The following is an 18,169-nucleotide window of genomic DNA, read 5'->3' as shown; positions in this document are numbered from 1 at the left end:
ATTCAAAATGGTGAAAAATAAATTCCGATTCTGTACAGCCTTAACTCCTCCTAGCATTTCATAAAAATTACATTCAGAAAGGCACTGTTTAAAGTACACCAACATCTTAAACGCCAACAAAAATGAAACTTAAAAAATGCTGAATGTCTTCCTCTTTGCACAAGCATGCATTTTTTAAAAATGCACTTACAAAAAAAAAATAGTAATATCTAATACCCATATGAACTAGAGAAAAGATTTTAAAAAGTTAGTATACTTATGTGAAGTTCCTAACCACCCACTTCACAGGATGAAAGTAGGAAGACAGATCGTACAGTAGGATTTTTTTATGCAAGCATACGAAGGGACATTCTATACAAGTACAAATGCTCTTTCAAACCAGAAGGGGACAACATGACACAACAGGCTAATGCACAACGTGGGAAGTAAAGTAGGGAATATTGTCAAGCCTGTCAGAGCACCTGAACCACAAGGTTCAGAGAACCACAGAGAATTAATATGAGACTGAAACTTTCCTAAGTTTTCAGACAATTTCCTCAACTTTTACAAGCCTGCAGAAACACCTAGTACAGTATTTAAAAATACATAAAATGTGAAAATCAAATTTTGCCTATTTCTCAACACATGTAGCAGGTATTGTGGCAGTAAAGAGATTAATGTAGTATAGATTCACTCAATACATGTGAATCTGCAATAACTACAATTAGCTGAATTTTTCTGTGGAAGCCTGCCTTACGTTTTTATAAACATTCACTCATACATAATCTGTCTGCTTTCAGATCATTCATATATCATAGATTTGAATATCATGCAAAAATTAAATGCTTTTAATATGCATATTACAGCATCTATTTCACTATCATATCAACTGTATTACCAACTTCAGTGCTTTTTAAGTTTGGAAATTGAATTTTTGAGACTATTTTGCTTTTTAAACAGCTGTTTTACTCCTGTCCTGCTATGTACTCTTCCCACAGACTACTAGTTTTTCTTTTATTACCAAAATTAGTTTTACTCATATGTGTCAATAAAACCTGGATGACTCTTAAAAGAAGACAAAAAAAATATTATTAACGGGAAACACACAAGGGGGAGAAATTACCCAGAATGAGGTGGTTTGACTAATAGTTATCAGTTTTCTCTTTTGTTTTCTTTACAAGACCTGTCTTCTTTCTGAAGTCATACATAAATCATTCTGACTTTTAGTGCTCTAGTCCTATCTTTCTTCATATTCCATATTCCTGTCAATTACTCACCTGCATTCTTATTCAATCCATTAACTACTTTGTCTCTTCCCACTCAAATTGACAGTTTACACACACTGGCAAATTAGTGAACACCAGATGACAAGTGATAGCCTCAAGCACCACCCTCAACCACAGCAATCACCTACTAGAACGACATGCAGCCTTTTAGAGTAGGAAGCTTACGTCAGCTGCCTTATTTTGCTGCAGACAGAAGTAAGCTCAAGTGCTCTTAGTCCAGGCCAGGTGGACATGATCACTTGTTTTTCAGTAACTGGCTAATGCATCTCAGCAATTACCCTTTTTAGTCAGCAGCCCAGAACTATCTTAGACAAGACATTAATATTCTACCCTTGGGCTTCATTTTGTCTACAAATCCTTTCCATTTCTGGCCTATGATTTCTTGACTACTCGTGAATACCAACAATGATCAAAGTAATTCTTGTGAAAACACCTTATGGTGTTAATAACACCAAGGTTGTGGGTTTGATCCCTGTGTGGGACATTAACTTTTAAGACTCAGACTTGATGATCCCTGCCTTCCAACTCAGAATACTCCATGATCCTCATCTTACACTTAAGCTAACACAAAAAGGTGAAATGCAGAAAAGGGGGTCTCTAAATGTTCTTTTCAGATTAAAAAAACCCCACATTTTGCTTCTGCAGAAAAGAAACAAGGCAAAAGCAGAAGTAAAACTTTTAGTAGACAGTCAATGATTTCTGCTGTGAGCAGCAATTAAAACCTTCAAGTCTTGTCCTTATGTTTTCTGCCAAACAATCAGTCTAAGAAAACACATTGTTTAAACTACAAATCCAAAGCAAAAGCATGCTTCCAAACATGTTTATGTAATTCAATGAATTAAAAAACACAAGACTTAAGTACATTAAATCTTTAACTTGTAACTTCTAACATTTCAATTACAGTAAAGTTTTCCCCAACACCTATTAAATACAATAGGTAACAGTGATGCCTTAAGTTTCTAGCTTTCATATTTTTCAGATTCTGTACTGCCTTAGTGTGCAACTGTGAACTTCATATAAAGTGTTACCAAGTTGTCCTCACAGTTCAGTTAGACAAAACAATCCTTTTCCAGCCAAGAACACTGTTGCAGCTTCAGGCCCAAAAAGTGTAAACAGCAAATGGAGGAGAGCAATCTAGGAGGATGGGACTTCAAAACCTGAACCTGTAATTGGGTAATTAACCCCAATTCATAAATGGACCAAAAATAAAACTGTTAACACTCGGGACCAAGCGTCCATCTTAGGTGGAGCCACAGCCGGGCTCTTGTACTGCCTAAAGTGTATCCTTTGAAGGCCTTTTTAATAAATATCTACTTTATTCCTTTAATACTGTCTAGCCTCTGTTCTAGGTAGCCTCACAAGGCATCAATAGCAAGCAAACAGAAGTTCACAAGCTAAAATAACTTGACAAGTATTTCTTTACCTTGGCCAGATTCGGTTGCTTCAGATTTTTGCAAGGACTGCTTCATTCCTTCTTTGCCTTTTTTCAATCTGCTCCTCTCAGCTGGAGTAGGCAGTTTTTGTCTGAGAGGTTTCAGTTCAAATGCCTGAAAGCCCATAACCGGATTTTTCTCCTCAGGAGGTCCTTCTTTTACAGAGTCCGTTTTAATACTGTCATTTTCTACAGTTTTTTGGTCCTCAGTGTCCACTGTTTTTTCACCATCTTGTTTTTCATTTTCTTCCCTGCTGCTCAAAGCCAGTCTTTCATCTTTATTAATGTGTTCAAGTTCTAATTGTATCTGCTTATACTTCAAGAGCAGATCCTCAAAACTTTCTTCCACAGAGCTTTCATTTTTAGAAGAGTGGTTCTGCTTTCTAGATGGGGACCTTCCAAAAGTTTTAGCTGAAATACGGGTCAAGAAATTCAAGACAAGAACTTGTATAATCTTAAAACAGTATCAATATTACCACTGAAGACCCAGTAAGACAAATGTAACTTATGACCATTCTCATATATTTTACCTTAAGGCTAGTTTGAAAAATATCCTGAATAAATACAAGCAGCATGCAAAAGCTGTAGCCATTATTACATACTGACAAACATTTTCTCAAACCAACAATTTCAAATATCCTACTTATGACAAGAAGCTCATGAATTGCTGAGAAGTCTCATCTCTTACTCATACCACCCTCCTGGAAACAGCTATAATGCTGAGATGGTTCCCTATCATGGAAAGTCAAACTTCCAGAATTCATAGTACTGACTTGCCATCTGACATTTCTGAAAAAGACAGGTTAAATTCTTTCTTACTCATTTTAGACTTCCATAAATGCCACATCTAGCCAATACTAAGTCTGGCCATAGCACAATTACACACTGCAGTAAATACAGTTCAGCAAATCAAGTAAGGCACAGAAGAAACAATGAACAACTGAAGGGAATAAAAAAAAGTAACAAAGACTTGAAACCAAAATATTCAGAAATGCTGAAGACAACTGAGAATTACTAATTACTCAGAAAAGTTTACCTATGAATGTTCAAGGCAAGCAGTGGAAATATTCTTAGGCACCTCCACCCAGAACAAAAGTTGTCACTATTTTGTCACTATCAACTCCTCCTTAACCTGAGCCTCGAAAATGATCATGTAAAATAATCATGCTCAAGGGGAAATTTTTCAGGATACCAAGTCAGGTTTTACTCATTTGACTCACAGTATCAACCCCACTGTGATAACAGCTGACTCACACACCCAGTTACACAAAACGCTTTTTGAACATCATCATCTCTTAAAACAATAAACAGAGTAAAACCAGAGGCTAAAATAGGTGTCCTCTGAATGCAGACATACTGAATCCAAAGGAAAACTTTGTCTTCTGCTCACAACAAGCATTGACTACTTGGATGTTTCACTGTGTTAAGTTCTAACATTAGCATGAAGAATCTCTGTAAGTATCCTGCAACAGCTACTTCCATAATACCAGGAAATGTTTTGCTTTACAGCGCTTTCTCAAGTGTCAGCACAAAAAGCAGAAACCAGCAAAGATAAACTATATAAAATCCAAAAAGCAATCAAAACAGTCTATAAATATGTTTAAAATGCTAAAAGCTGTATGCAGTATAACACCAAATTATGCAGTAAGAATATCTGCTAAATTCCCTTCCAACACATATCTACTTCCAAAGAGCCAGCTATGTTCATAACTTTCTAAGTCACAAGGAATTTTGAAGCTAATAAGTCTAACTGCTATTTGCTATTGGAATACTTAAATAGCTTCCCAAGTCATCTGGAGATGGATAACAAGACAGTTTTGAGATGTTTTTTGGTGCTCAGGATAATACAATTGCTAGAAGCTCCCACCAGAAATTCTGTGGTTCACATATGTAGAAAATTTTTTTTAGTGCTTCTACACATAGAATGCAAGACTCCATTAAGTGCTGTGTAAGGTAGACAAGCATGTACGTATTGAAACAACTGTGCTTCAACCAACTCAAGAGAAACTTCATCCAAGAACCAAAAAGAAGAAACTGGGAGTTAGAAATGAAGAAAAATGTACACTGCGAAGAGTTCAGAATTTAATGGAAACAGGAAGTTCCATAACGGTTCTGTATTTCAGACTCAAATTCCACAATTCTCTACGCAAGAATTCCTGGAGAATTACTATATAACAGCTTAACATTAAAGTTGCCAAGAATTGAAAGAGAAAAGCCTAATAAAAGCTAACATCCAATAAGAGTAACAGGAATTCTTTAAGTGCTCCATCTTAAAGAATGTCCCTTATTCCACTTAGATATATATTCCTACAAAACATGGTGCAAAGCACAAGTTCCAAGGATAAATCAAGTAAACAATCCCTGTCTTACCAGACTGTCATGGTTTACCCCCGCTCAGCAACTTATTACCCCGCACTCTCACTCCTCCCTCCCTTCAATGGTGGAATGGGGAAAGAACTTGGAAAAGGGAAATGTGGGTTGAGGGAACATGGACTGAAAAAAGAACAGTTTAATAACACAAATCAAGTAAAATAGTAATAATAATGAAAATGGAGAGAACAAAAAGAGTAGAATAATGCCCAAGGAAGGAGGGTGATACACAATACAATTGCTCACTACCCACTGAGAATGCCCAGCCCAGCCCCAGGCAGCAATCAGTGGCTCTCAGCTAGCTCCCCAGAGTTTATACACTAGGCATGACATTCTGTGGTATGCAACACCACTCTGGCCAGGTTTGGGTCTCAGTTTTGCACACTACCAGCTTCTCGTGCACCTCCTCACCGGCACAGCATAGGACACTGGAAGTCCATGACTTAGTGTAGGCACTTCTCAGCCTAACACACTTCTCAGTGTATTATCAACATTATTTTCACATTACACCCAAAACACAGCACTGTACCAGCTACTAAGAAGTCAAAATCAGGACTCAAGACACTTAAAACATTTTATTTTCCAGGGGGAACTTCAGATACCATTCCAGGCCACAAGCCTCCTTGTACCAGTTGATATGAAAAGTCTCCTCTGAAGTCACATGCCAATGAACTACAGTGGTACTCCACTAACGTTACCAACATGGAGGTACCTTAGTATTTATTAATTCTCTAAAGTTGACTGTATTAGGTGGCAAGGAAGTTTAAAAAAACAGAAAGTAACTCATATTGAGGGAAAATCATGGACCTTCCTTAACTATAGGATCCATAAACAACTGAGTGGTCACTTATTAAAGAGCAAGAGTAACAGAACATCCTGCATCTACAACGTTTCAACAGATGGGTAAACCTTAAGTGCCAAGAATAAGAATACTTCATCCTCATTTTCTACTTTTGGTTTGAAAATGGAATTATTCGTTTCTGAATCTCTTTTAATTAAAAGAGAGAAGGCGACTGCATCAGTCTCATTAAGAAACATTCCAAGTTCTGTTTTGGACAATCTCCACATTTGTCCTGCTAAACTCCTTATACAGAAAGTAACAACCTTCAGGTACTCAGAACAACACTGCAAAGAGACTTGAAAACTATTTTCAGTATTAGAATTGCCTCACTGTGAAACCTTGGGCAAATCACATCTTCACTTGCCTCTCAAGATGAAACCCTTCAATGAAGGGCTCCAACGAAGCCTTCAATAATGCCATAATTTGAGACTAAATAAAATCATCTCTATTGCTAATTTATACATTCCATCTACATTTAAACAAATAAATATTAATGACATAAATAATAATCCTGTATCTAAAACAAGATTCAAGAGACCCAAGAAATCAACCCATGCAGTTGGTTCTAGCAAAAACACATCCTTTGACTATTGACATGAAGGACAATAGAACACTGTAAAATTCTGGAGAATAGGATTTAACCACCTTCTCTCTTGCTCACCGTTTTTTACACTCATCTAAATTTTCAGTTAGGCAACAATGCAGCCACGTCAAGTAACCAAGGTGCCCCAAGCTACACTCAGCATCAGTTCTTTACTTTACTTCCTCTAGCAGATAAGAAAAATTAGGTAAGCTTTTCCCACCACTTTTGTAATTCCTGCTCCGAAATGCACAAAATAACAGAATTCTCGCAATGAATCACCTAAACTCTTAAGGGCAATCAGTGGAGAACATCCTACAAGAAATGGTGGGTATGGCTTTCATCTGAATGCCCATACAGACTACAATTTGTGTGTGCAGATCCACTCCAGCTTAGCTAAAACTGACTAAAGCTAAACCTATGTGTAATAGCCTCTGAAGGGATGAAAGTGAAAATGAAAAAAACAGTAGATCCTTCATTGCCCAATACAGTAAATTAACAAGCTTAGGGTTCTATCTTTACAATTGTGAGACTAATTATACATATTAAAATTGCCGCACCAAAGACTGACCCCACTTCACAATATTCGCACTTGGGGCTAGAAAAGCGGAATCCAACCGACAAAAGCTTCCTTTCAGGCTATGCTTTTCCTTTTTCCCTACACCCGACGGATCGGCCAAGCCGCCAGCCAGGCCACGGCTGTAATCCGACTTCCCAGCAGCCTCTCCTTAAGCAGGGCCGGCTGCCCCGGCCAACCCCCAGGATTAGCTCTGGAGCTTCCCTCTCCGTTACCGCTGCGGGAATCCCACTGCCAGCGCGGAGGGAAACGCGTCCCTTCCCACGGCTTTCGGCTTCGTAGCGCGGCACGGCCACACCCAGGCCCACCGCAGCAGCACGGGCCCCCCACCCCGCTCACGTCTCAAGGATACATTTCCGAGGCGAGGGCTCCCTCCAGCCCTGGCTGCTACCGAACCCGGCACCGCCTCCCCCTCCGGGCGGCCTCGCGGGAGGGTTGCCCGGCCGATCGCTGCAGCCTCGGCTCCGGCCCCAGCGCCCACCGCCCCGGTAGGGACGGCCTCGGAAGCGGAACCGATCCAGGGCGTTGTGGCTGCGCTCCCAGAAGGAAAGCCGGGGGCCCGTGTCGGAGTGCGACCCCGGCGGCATCCGCGGCGCCGGCGGGTGGGAGCGGAACGAGTCCTTAGGCCGGTACCCGCCGTGGCCGTGCACGTGTCCCGTGTCGGGCGGAGGCTGGTGCCGCGAGCGCGGGAAGGGCCGCCCGGGGGAGGACATGGAGCCGCTCCCGTGGAGCCCGGGGGGCGGCCGGCGCCTCGAGTACGGCCTGCTACTGCTGCTGCTACTACCGCCGCTACCGAGGCCGCCGGCATGCTCGGAGCCGCCGCCATAGGGCCCGAAGCCGTTGTTGTCATCGTCGCTGATCTCGCCATCCTCCAGCTCCCCTTCCTCCTTCGGGGAGAGCCCGCTGGGGTCGGGCGCGGCCGCCGCCTCCGCGGCCGCCATGGGCCCACGACAACGGTCGCAGCGCGCCCGACGCCCCCTCGGCTGGCCCGCGCGGACTCTCGCGAGACCACGCCCCGTCCCTCCCGCCTGGGAGGGGACAGAGCCGAGATGCGTAAGTGAAGAAACAGCTCCGGGCGACGCCCCTGTTGCGGGGTATCCTGGGTAATGTAGTTCCCCTCTCGGGGCGAGCCTGTGCAAAGCACGGCCGGGGGAAGCCGGCGCCTCAGCCAATCGCGCGGCGGCGGCGGGCGGCGAGCGCCAATGAGCGCGCGGCCCTCCATGTTGGTAGAGGAGCGGGGGGACGAGGAGGGGGCCGCCATCTTATGGAAGGGAACGGCGCTGTGTGGGAGTGGAGCGGTTGTATGGCGGCGCCGCGCCCTGCCCTGCCCTGCCCTGCCCTGCCCTCCCCTCCCCTTCCCTCCCCTCCCCTCCGGCGAGGGACCATCAGTGGCAGCTCCCTTTAGCGCCGTCCAGGCTGTGGGGGCTTGGGCCTCCTGGGTGCTGACTGGGGGTGTTGGATGCGATTTCTCTGTTGGTGCGGCCTGTGCCCTGCTGCTCTCCCCAACAGTGCACAGGCTGCTAGAGAAGGGAAAGCAGCGGGTGTTCAGGCATTAACCCCCAGAACCCTCCTAGTAGCTAAACTAATGTTAAAATTTTTAAGAAGGAGGTTTCTGCAAAGCCTTCCAGAGCTGTAATTGCCTAGAAGTGTAATGTCCTAATGCCTTCAGTGATCAAAGTGACAAGTGAGCATCAGAGAATGTAAAACTTCATAAGCAACTTCAATCATTTGTTTTATTTTCATATCTCTAAGTAGCATTGTATTACTACCTGGTTGGTTGTTGAGGGATGCAACATCCTACCAAGACTGCTGACTAGAGAGCAGTAATGACTTGCTTGTGCAGAAAAAAACTCATTTTAAATAAGCTTTTCTAAGTCAGATTGGTGTGTCCTGTAAAACTCACAAACCCTGACTTTAACTGGGAAACCTGAGAGATTCTTTTGAATTATGTGTGCTAAATGTCTTTGCAGATTTGCCATGGTTTTCAAACTTGGAGAAAGATGGCTGCGTCTTCATGCTTTTCCTGAGAGTGAATTATTAAGATGTTTTGTAGGGTATTTTTTAGTGAGTAACGTGCCATGAAATCACAAGCACCAAAATAAAACTCAGTATCATGTTGCTGTTTATTTCCCCTTGCCTTCCTGTCTAGACTTTGTTTAAATCCAGCAAGAATAGAGTGGATAACGCATATGCTTTGTAAAGTCCAAAATGTTGTGCCAAACAAGCTTACTTTTCTTTGTTCAAAACACTTTTCACCCTCTTTTTTTGATTTAACAGGACAAACTATATGAGTCAAAATAGATACCATTGCAGTGACTTCATACAAAACAGGATAGAGTAATGGAAGATGTATATCATATCCTAAATTTCTCAAATTTTTTTTCTGTTTAAAACAATATGCATTCTTTGAAGATGTTTACAGGGAAGCAAGTTAAAGGCTTGCTGTTTCACTCCCCCTCCCCAGCCCACATATACATCATTCTACATTAGTATGCTGTTTTGTCAGTACTTCTACTCAAATTGTTGGTGTCTCTAGGAATCAGGCTTGCATTATTTTACATATCCCACAGGACTAAAAACATGCAAATATTACATAGGACATACTGAAAACTTTGTCATGTAGCAGCTGGAGGTCAAGGAGGTTTTTAAACATTGCTAGGTGCCTATGTCCATGTCTGATATCTAATCCACTGTAGTTACAAAGCAGTTTCAGTATCACTACATGTCAGCTGCAGAAATTTCCCTCCCAGCACACGTCCTTACTTAGGCATCCCAGAGCTTTGCATATGTCTGATTCCAGTTGCATTTGAACAGTTACCTTTATTTTTAAGTGTTTTCACGCACCAGTAGGAAATTACTATCAGTATCTTTTAGACAGGAAAAGAAAACATTTCTAGAACTGTAAAATATTGGCAAAATGTCAGCTCTTTTATGGGAAATTACCCTGACATCAGAGCAATTGGATAAAAATCAGTAGAGTGGGTATTCCCACTCTACTGATTTTTATTGTATGTTTGCTTACTGTTCATCCAACAAGTGTGCTGAATTTATTTAAAAATGCCATGTGATCTGTATTATAAATTTCTGTCTAAGAGAAAACTTAACCATCTGTACTTAACCATCTGTAAAAGAATACCCTGAGAGTCTCCCAGTGGTTTTGTATATCCTGTAGTATCATATGTCCCTTTCTTCATTTCAGTCATCTGATATTCCTAGCTTTTTGCTATCATCTAGGGTTATCATATGAGTAATTTTAAATTTTCAGAAACAAGCAGATTCACCACAGTTATTAGAGAAATTGATAGCATTAAATTCTTTTCTGTAAAGGGAATAAAAAGGCATGTGTAAAAAGAATGTGTTTTTCTGATGGTTTTGCTACCTACACATTTGAACAAAGGTCATAAACATTTGAAAACTGCAAGGGAGCTGCCATTCAAAACATGAAGAAACTTCCTTGCTTATGACATGAGTACGAGATAAAGAATTTTTTGTAAGGTTTCATTGAAATGTGTGAACTTCAGAGAAAAAAGAAAGAAATTTTATTTTAGCTGCATTTGACTTCATGCCTGTAAAACAGATTATATTGCTGCTGGAGAAAAAAAAATGCTTTAAATAGTGAATATATTTTCAGTAAAGGACAAATAAAATAATTTAAAATATAGAAGATAGTACATTTTAGTACAGGAGCACAGAATTTAACTTGTTTCAAAGTTTGAGGCAGGAAATTAGTTACATGTTTACCATATAAATTAAATTCACTGATAAAAAGTAAAGTGGATTTTGTTTTTACAGATAAAAAGTAAAGTGGATTTTGTTTTTACAGTCTGAGTTACAAGAACTTGGTCAGATTTCAGACATATAAGACATTCAGTGGTTTTTGGTACTATAATATTTGGCTTAGGCTAAAATTATTTTTGCTCTTCTTGCTTTGCAAGTGTGATTACTATCATAGGTTCAGGGTAGATCCCCTAGTTGGTAAGGTAACAAAGATAAATATATTCTTTGCATTTCTTCCACAGTTTTGGTTTTTTTCCTGTGTTCTGCCTGTGCCAGCTGACACAATGTCCAGTTAATCCACAATTTGACACTGTTGTGCAATTTGACATAATTTTGTTGTTCTGTTTCTTAACTCATTTCTTCTGGATTATTTTTATTTTTGTTTTTGTTTTTTTTTAACACAGAGTTGGGTGAAATCTTCCAAAGAAGAAAGTTTCTATCCAATTAGGAACATCCAACTTCAAAATAAGCAGTAAGTGTAGGTAATTTCTTACTGAACACAGTCTGAACACATTGCCTTCAAAATGTCTTGAACAAAATACCTTCAAAATATATATGAAAGTAAAAAGAAATAAAAATTAGAGGAGACTGTAAGATTGAAAAAAGAACAAAGAATCACATTCAAATAGTAGGCAGAGCTGCATAATGATAGAATTAAATACTCGCCTCATGACATGCTTAAAATTAATTAATATTTTATCAAGAGATATATCTGAGCAAATTATGTTAAATACCTAAAGGAATCTTCCCTTGGATGAGGTAAAAGTATGAGATATTTATATTTTACAGAAGATATTTATAAAAGCTTTTAAAATAAAAAAATAGTCTGTAATTTTTATTTTGTTATTTATGGTGAATTAATGGTAAATTACAAATCAGTCACATTGTTATGGTCTCAGACGTGCACTTGGTGATGAGAAAAATCTCCTTTTTATGACTGCAATTATTCAATACCTATCAGTTACTAAAAAAGATGTTTTTAAAATCTGGAAAATGTCAAAATGCAATTTTAGCTTTTCACCTCAGGTATTAGTTGTCTGATGGAAGAGCTGATTCTAAGAGTTCAAGAGTTCTTCCCAAAAGACAGAAGTCTTGCACACAAGAAGCTTTTTTCTTTTGCAAGAGATTTTATTTTTAGGAACATAAAATTATCACTGCAGATAACTTCAGATGAACACACTCAAGTAGCAGTTAACTCCCTCCTGCTAGATGTTGCTAAAAGAATGGAAATTTCCTCTCAGACACCTCAGCATCCTTTCCTGTATCCTCAGAGGTTTTCAACTGAGGATCCTGCATTGCTACTTGAGACCTACACAAGCTTTTGAGCAAGGGCTCCTAGAAGTGGGCAACATGTTGAAGAGAAGAAAGGAAGCAAGGTCTGAAACTGAACCACAGAACTCATGTCCTCTTTAGGGCAAAGAAGACAATAGGCTTTTTCTGTTGAGTTTGTACTTGTATTGGACACCTAGCCCATGATTAACCCCAAAGACTGTGATGAGTGTGTAATGCTTTTTTTTTTGCCCTTTGATGGCACGTTTGTTGTTCCTTAATTCTTCAAATTCTGTACAGACAGGGTTGATCATAGTTATTTATAGTGTTGTTTATAGAATGCAGATGCTACAGCCAAGTTAGAGATATTTAACAGATCAAGTGTCTGTGGTAATTTTTTATGCTTGGATAGATCTGCAAGTACATACATAGTAGATTACATGCAGCACTTTCCACTATTTTGGTATTTTCCTCAGTGATTTTTAAATACTTCTGATATTCCTCAAAACATAAAGTCTGAAACTAAAAGCTCAAATTAGCATGATTCAAAATAATATAAGTGTTGTGGTTTGTTTTATGTTTGTTCGGTTCCCCCCCCCCCCCCCCCGTTGTTCGAGTTGAGGGTCTTGCCCAGTTTTCCAGTTTCTGTCAATCCTCAAACCCCTCCCCAGTTACCATAGTTACAAAATGTATTGTCTCGTTCTCCACCCCTGGCTGCCTGCCTGTCACTCGGCACCCCTGCCTCTTTTTCCAGAATCTTCTGGTCAGGGTGTCGAGTGATTGGTTACGGGGCCAGGGCCCCTCCCGCAACTGTGTTCAATTGGTTTCCCTGTTATGTCAATCCTAAATGTATCCTTTGTTCCCCTCTTCTGATTTGCCAACCTTTACCCCTCCTAGTCCCTTTATAATCCGAGGTTTTCCCCACCTTGGGGCTCTCTCGGTCTCTTCTCCTTTGCTCTTCCTCCCCTCACCCAATAAACCCTCCTACCCCAAAGAACCAGAAAGTCGCCTCTTCCTTCTCTCCTGCGGCATTGGAGCATCTCTGCGGCCAACGTCCACAAGGCACAACATCGCCTTAGGCACACGACCTGACTTCGGGTTAGGGAAGTGCCCCACTGGCTGGAGGTGGGCTGGACAGTTCCCAGCCTGGGCGTTCTCATTCTACCGGCCTCACCGCTCCATATAAGCAATTGTAACTTTTCTATTTGACAGGTAAATACTGCAATGGATTTGGTTCCACAGAGAATGATGGAAGGAGAAAGAAGTGAAGAAATAAACTTCACAATAATTTCCTGAGATTTTTTTTCCTGAAATTGTAATGTAGCGTTGTCATCTATGTATGGAATGTACAATTTTCTTTTTGTTAGAAACACTGTAGAAACATATAGAAGAAATACCCTATCATGTCCTGCAGTTTTGAGAATTACTCTGTCCCATGTAGCATGTTGCATTTGCCTTCAAATAACAAGTGTTCCCAGGTGCAACCAATCCCAGGTGATGGGTTGAAGTTGGAGCTTCGTGCATATCTCTATTGGATGAACTTGGATCAGTTCCCATCTGTGGCCTTGGACAAGGAATTTCTGCCTTCAGGGTTTTCCAGATTGGTTGTTTTACTGACAAATCACATGCTATGGGAAGCATGATGACACCTTCACTAGAGTGAAGAGGGATATTGAAACACACCCAGCATTTTGAAATATTTAAGTCTTTAGCATAATGGTAGGCCAACTGAAGAAAGGTATTTTAATAGTTTATGCAAAGATACAAAAATTTTCAACTGTGTGGGGGCAGAGCATGTTTATGGATCTGATGCTGTTGATATTGAGTCCTATGTGTGTGTCACTTTTGTGTAGACTCAGGTCTGGGGTCCACAATGGTGGTACATTCAGAGGCAAGTTCTGGAAGGATTTTTTTTTTCAACCTGTAAATGAATAGTCTTGCCACTATTAGAGCTCACCTGTAGCTCTAATAGTGGCAAGAGTAGCTTGGATCTATGTGGTGGATTAGGTGAGCTATGCAGTAACCTTATGGGCTTACCTGTTGCAATTTCCCACAGACACAGTGTATATTTTTATTCATAGGGATCTTGATGTATATTAGGGCCAAAGGGAAAGCATTTGTCCCTTTTAGGCTGGTTTATTCACAAAGTTTGGCCACTATAATTCTTAAACAGATTTCTTCCTTTCAGCCACTTCAAAGTGTAAATGCCCTTGGGTTCCTAGGGCTTGACAGATCCTCTGGACAGCAGGTCCTGTGAAATGAGTCTCCTGGTCACTATGTGGTACAGTGAGTATTCCAAAATGATGCATTGTCTGAAAAGTTTCTTAGTGACAGTAGTAGCATCAGCATTTCTACATGGACAGACCTCTACCCATCCTGAGAAAAAGCTTATGATTAAACAAGTGTATTTGTTGTTACATTGTTTGGACATCTGCATAAAATCCACCTGCAAATTTACAAAGGAAACCCGTGTCTAAATGTGTCTAAAATGTGTCTAAATGTGCTGCATCTTTGGTTTTGACCCTTCATCTGATGTTATGGACCAAACAAATTGGACAAGTGCTGCAGTATTGCTGCGCTCTTACAGAAAATTTGGGGCAAACCAAGCTTGTACTGATGCAATCACATCCCCTTGCCAGGGTGAGCCATCAGGTGATGGCTCCAGCAAAGTGAGGAGGAGCTGAGGTGCAACAAGGTGGTCATCTGGGGACAGCCATGATGACTCAAGGTATAAGTGGCACTCCTGGCACAGCCAGGCAATGTTTTCATCTCCAAGGGCTGAGTCCTGCAAAACAGTTCTGAAAGAGAAGCAAATGGTGACTGCTGTGTGGAAAGGCTGATGAGAGCATTTACAGGAGTGTGCCAGCCAGAAAGACCCACTGTCCTTGTTGATTGATCAATTAAGGCCATTTCTTGTTTGGTATCATCATAAGGAAAAACATGAGTGTAGTATTTTACTATTGCTAAGAGCAGGCAGTACTAATGCTTGCAGAAGAGCTTCAACATAGCAACAAGGCACTTGCATTGGAGTGCAAAGTGATGTTAAGAAGCTGAGTTGCTTTCAAAGTTATCCACAACTGTGCATGGCCCCAAAGGCATATCAGGAATCGGTGTAACACATGACTAAGGAAAGCCAATGGCTCTTGTGCAAGTACAGAAGTGCTAATCAGGACAGCATGTCCTGCAGTTTGTACTGGAGAGCAATAATAAGCTTCCACTACTTTGGTGGAAGTACAGACATTACATCCTGGAGCTGTATCAGAGGGCTGGAGCACCTCTCCTATGAAGAAAGGCTGAGAGAGTTGTGTCAGTTCAGCCTGGAGAAGAGAAGGTACAGGGAGACCTTTTAGCACCTTCCAGTACCTAAAGGGGCTGACAAGAGAGCTGGAGAGGGACTTTTTACAAGTGTGTGTAATGATAGGAAAAGGGGAAACAGCTTTAAAACTAAAAGAGGGTCGGTTTAGAAGCAATACTAGGAAGAAATTCTTTACTGTGAGGGTGGAGAGGCGCTGGGACAGGTTGCCCAGGGAATTCATGAATGCCCTATCCCTGGAAGTGTTCAAGGCAAGGTTGGAGGGGGCTCTGGGCAACCTGATTGAGTGGAAAGTGTCTCTTCCCATGGTAGGTTGGTTGGAAGTAGATGGTCTTTAAGGTCGCTTCCAACACAGACCATTCTATGACTCCATGGATGGCCTGTGGAGCCACAGGGAGCCATCTATAAGAGGGTTTATGTCTGGCTTCTGTAGGAGAAAATCTCTGATGTCATGGAAGGATGCTAAGGGAGTTCTATGGCAGCAGGGCAGTCGTGGCAATCTCCACAGGCAGGGCCATGATGTAATGCTGCAGGGTTAGGGACAGAACAGCAAGAGTCCTGGCTGTTAGCAGGAGTTTTTGCTGGAAAATGTGTCTGTGCTAGTTGGAAATATGCAGAGTTTTCCCTTTATAAAAGACCTGCAACAGGGTGGGGAACAGCAACAGTTAGGGGATATGCTAGAACTAGAGTATCAGGGTGGGTTTTTTTTAAATTAAAAAAAACAGCTGCAATGACTTTTCATAATTTCTTTTGTTTAGGTTTTATTTAGTTTTTTTTTTTCCATTTGATGTCTTTTCACACCAGCCAAAAAAGACATCCCATTGGACTGTGCCACCAGGTTGCCTGATTATTTGTACTATTAAACATTCCAACAAGGGACCCAGACTTTAAAAAATTAATGGCTTATAAAAGTGATATTACAAAAAAGGAGTATGCATATTACTCCTCAGTTGTAGCTGTGAAGTGTTGGAACTGCAGGCCCAGAGAATTAAACTGATACTTAAAGAGGCGTGACATGACCCTCAATGCCGGGACAATTTCTCAGCTTTTCTTGCAGCAGTTCACTGTTATTTTTAAATGTAATCTGAATATGAATATGTAGGAAAATTAAAGAATTTTAAATGTTTTGTCCAGCTCCAAACAACTTTTCTTTACACTATTTTCAGGAAAACTCAGGAATCTTAACTTGGCAAGGAAACAAGTTGAAGGGGATGGTAGTCACAAAGGCACAGAGGGTTGATATTTGACTTTGCCTGTTCTGCTAAATAGGTGGACTTAGATTGAATCCTTCAAGACCAGCTGGTGCTTAGGACTAGCCCACTCTCTAGGGACTTCCTGGAATGGTGTCCTCAGAACAGTCCAAATACATGTGGAGAGTAGCAGTACAGTTAAGCAGTGTCAATTACTGAGAGGTCAGTGTTTCAGCTGCATGCAGCTGCTATTTTTTTTTTTTCATTTAGCAGTATAAATATATAATCAAAGTCTTGTCTCTTAGTTAATGCAGAAAGAAAAATTGTTGGTTGTTTCAGTTCCCCTGAGGTAACAGACTTCAGAGGGGTGATACATTGCAGGAATCGCCTTGTGTTAATTAGTAGGAGTAGAGTGACATCCATAGGCTCAAATTGACTGTATATATGCAAATGTCCTAAGGCAATTTTAGAACATCATGTCATGAGCCATTTCTGTAAAAGTTTCAGTACCTTCTGTCAGCCAGCAGCTACCAGTGGCCTGATTATTGTACAGAAAATTTTTCATTACTAGCTATATTTGCATGCGAGCCTTTTCTAGTAAAACTGTAAGACCAGTTTTCAGGAAAAAAGAATAACAAATTCAGAATCTCTCTGTGTGGCAGTTCTGACTCTGGAAGAGTTCTCGAGTTTCTTGTTTTCACAGTCTTTGACAAATGTTCTTTTGGGTTTGAATCTTTAGGGGAAGGGAAAAAAACCAGCTCCAGTGTACCTAAGGCTGACACCTAAATCAGTGTCTGACATAAGAGAAATAAAACATATAAGATGAATTCCAGATAGTTGGACATATTTACAGGTGGAAGTCTCAAATAATTAACATAAAAGCAGGCTGGTAAAGTCTCAAGACAAAAGTCTGCAAAATATATTTTAAAAAAGTAATAAAAAGTCATTTTTTAAAATATATTTTAAAAAAATAGTGGTACTCTACCAATATTAATGAATGTTTAAAATGTTCACTTTTTATTTATTTATTGAGATTTCTTCTGAGAAGATTTTGTTTGAATCCTAGTCATTCTCATTTCTGTATCTATATTATCAAATGTCCATGTCATCAAGAAAAAATAAATGACTTGCAAGACTTGGCAGCTGGGAGATAACCTCCTGTTGTTATAGTGATGTTCTAGAGTTCACAGAACTGAAGAATTTAATATCTTGAAAAGCAGAGCACCAAGTTTTGTTTATGTTTGTTATGAGAAAGGCATAAATAAGGCATAAATGCAGATTCCTTTCACAGATGAAGAAGGTGCTTCCACACACACCCCTCCACAAACCCCCCCACCCGCCCTCAGCTTGTCAGAACTTCTTTTTCAGAGATTAAAACCAGTGCTACCTTAGAGCGTTGTGTACAGTGACAGAATGTTCTGGCACTTCAATACCAATTTCTGACACTGGGTGGATCTCTGAAGTCAGGAGAACAAGAAAATGAATCTTTAATTGACACTGTTTTGGCATGAGAAGAGTGGATTGGGCTCCGCCCTGTTTGTCAGTGTCTTGACTT

General features: G+C 40.6%; 1 protein-coding gene and 1 long non-coding RNA gene across 5 annotated transcripts in view; one reads left to right on the top strand and one right to left on the bottom strand.

The window, feature by feature from the left end:
* Positions 1-8,089, bottom strand: part of ZFC3H1 (zinc finger C3H1-type containing) — a 41,682-nt gene extending 33,593 nt beyond the window's left edge. For all 4 annotated transcript variants that reach the window (XM_054630773.2, XM_054630774.2, XM_054630775.2 and 1 more), the window contains exons 1-2: positions 7,418-8,089; positions 2,689-3,108 (exon numbers count right to left, since the gene is read on the bottom strand). In XM_054630773.2, the coding sequence (XP_054486748.2) occupies positions 2,689-3,108; positions 7,418-8,006 (1,009 nt within the window). In that variant the 5' untranslated portion in view covers positions 8,007-8,089. The remainder of the gene's footprint in view (positions 1-2,688; positions 3,109-7,417) is intronic.
* Positions 8,090-11,244: 3,155 nt separating this feature from the next.
* LOC143694052 (uncharacterized) lies at positions 11,245-14,398 on the top strand. Its single transcript, XR_013182227.1, has 3 exons — positions 11,245-11,314; positions 13,324-13,457; positions 14,300-14,398. It is a non-coding gene; the product is annotated as an uncharacterized LOC143694052 (long non-coding RNA).
* Positions 14,399-18,169: the final 3,771 nt, after the last annotated feature.

The sequence above is a fragment of the Agelaius phoeniceus genome, chromosome 5, assembly GCF_051311805.1.
Source record: "Agelaius phoeniceus isolate bAgePho1 chromosome 5, bAgePho1.hap1, whole genome shotgun sequence".
Taxonomy (NCBI): domain Eukaryota; kingdom Metazoa; phylum Chordata; class Aves; order Passeriformes; family Icteridae; genus Agelaius; species Agelaius phoeniceus.
This window is presented reverse-complemented; position numbering and strand designations above follow the sequence as displayed.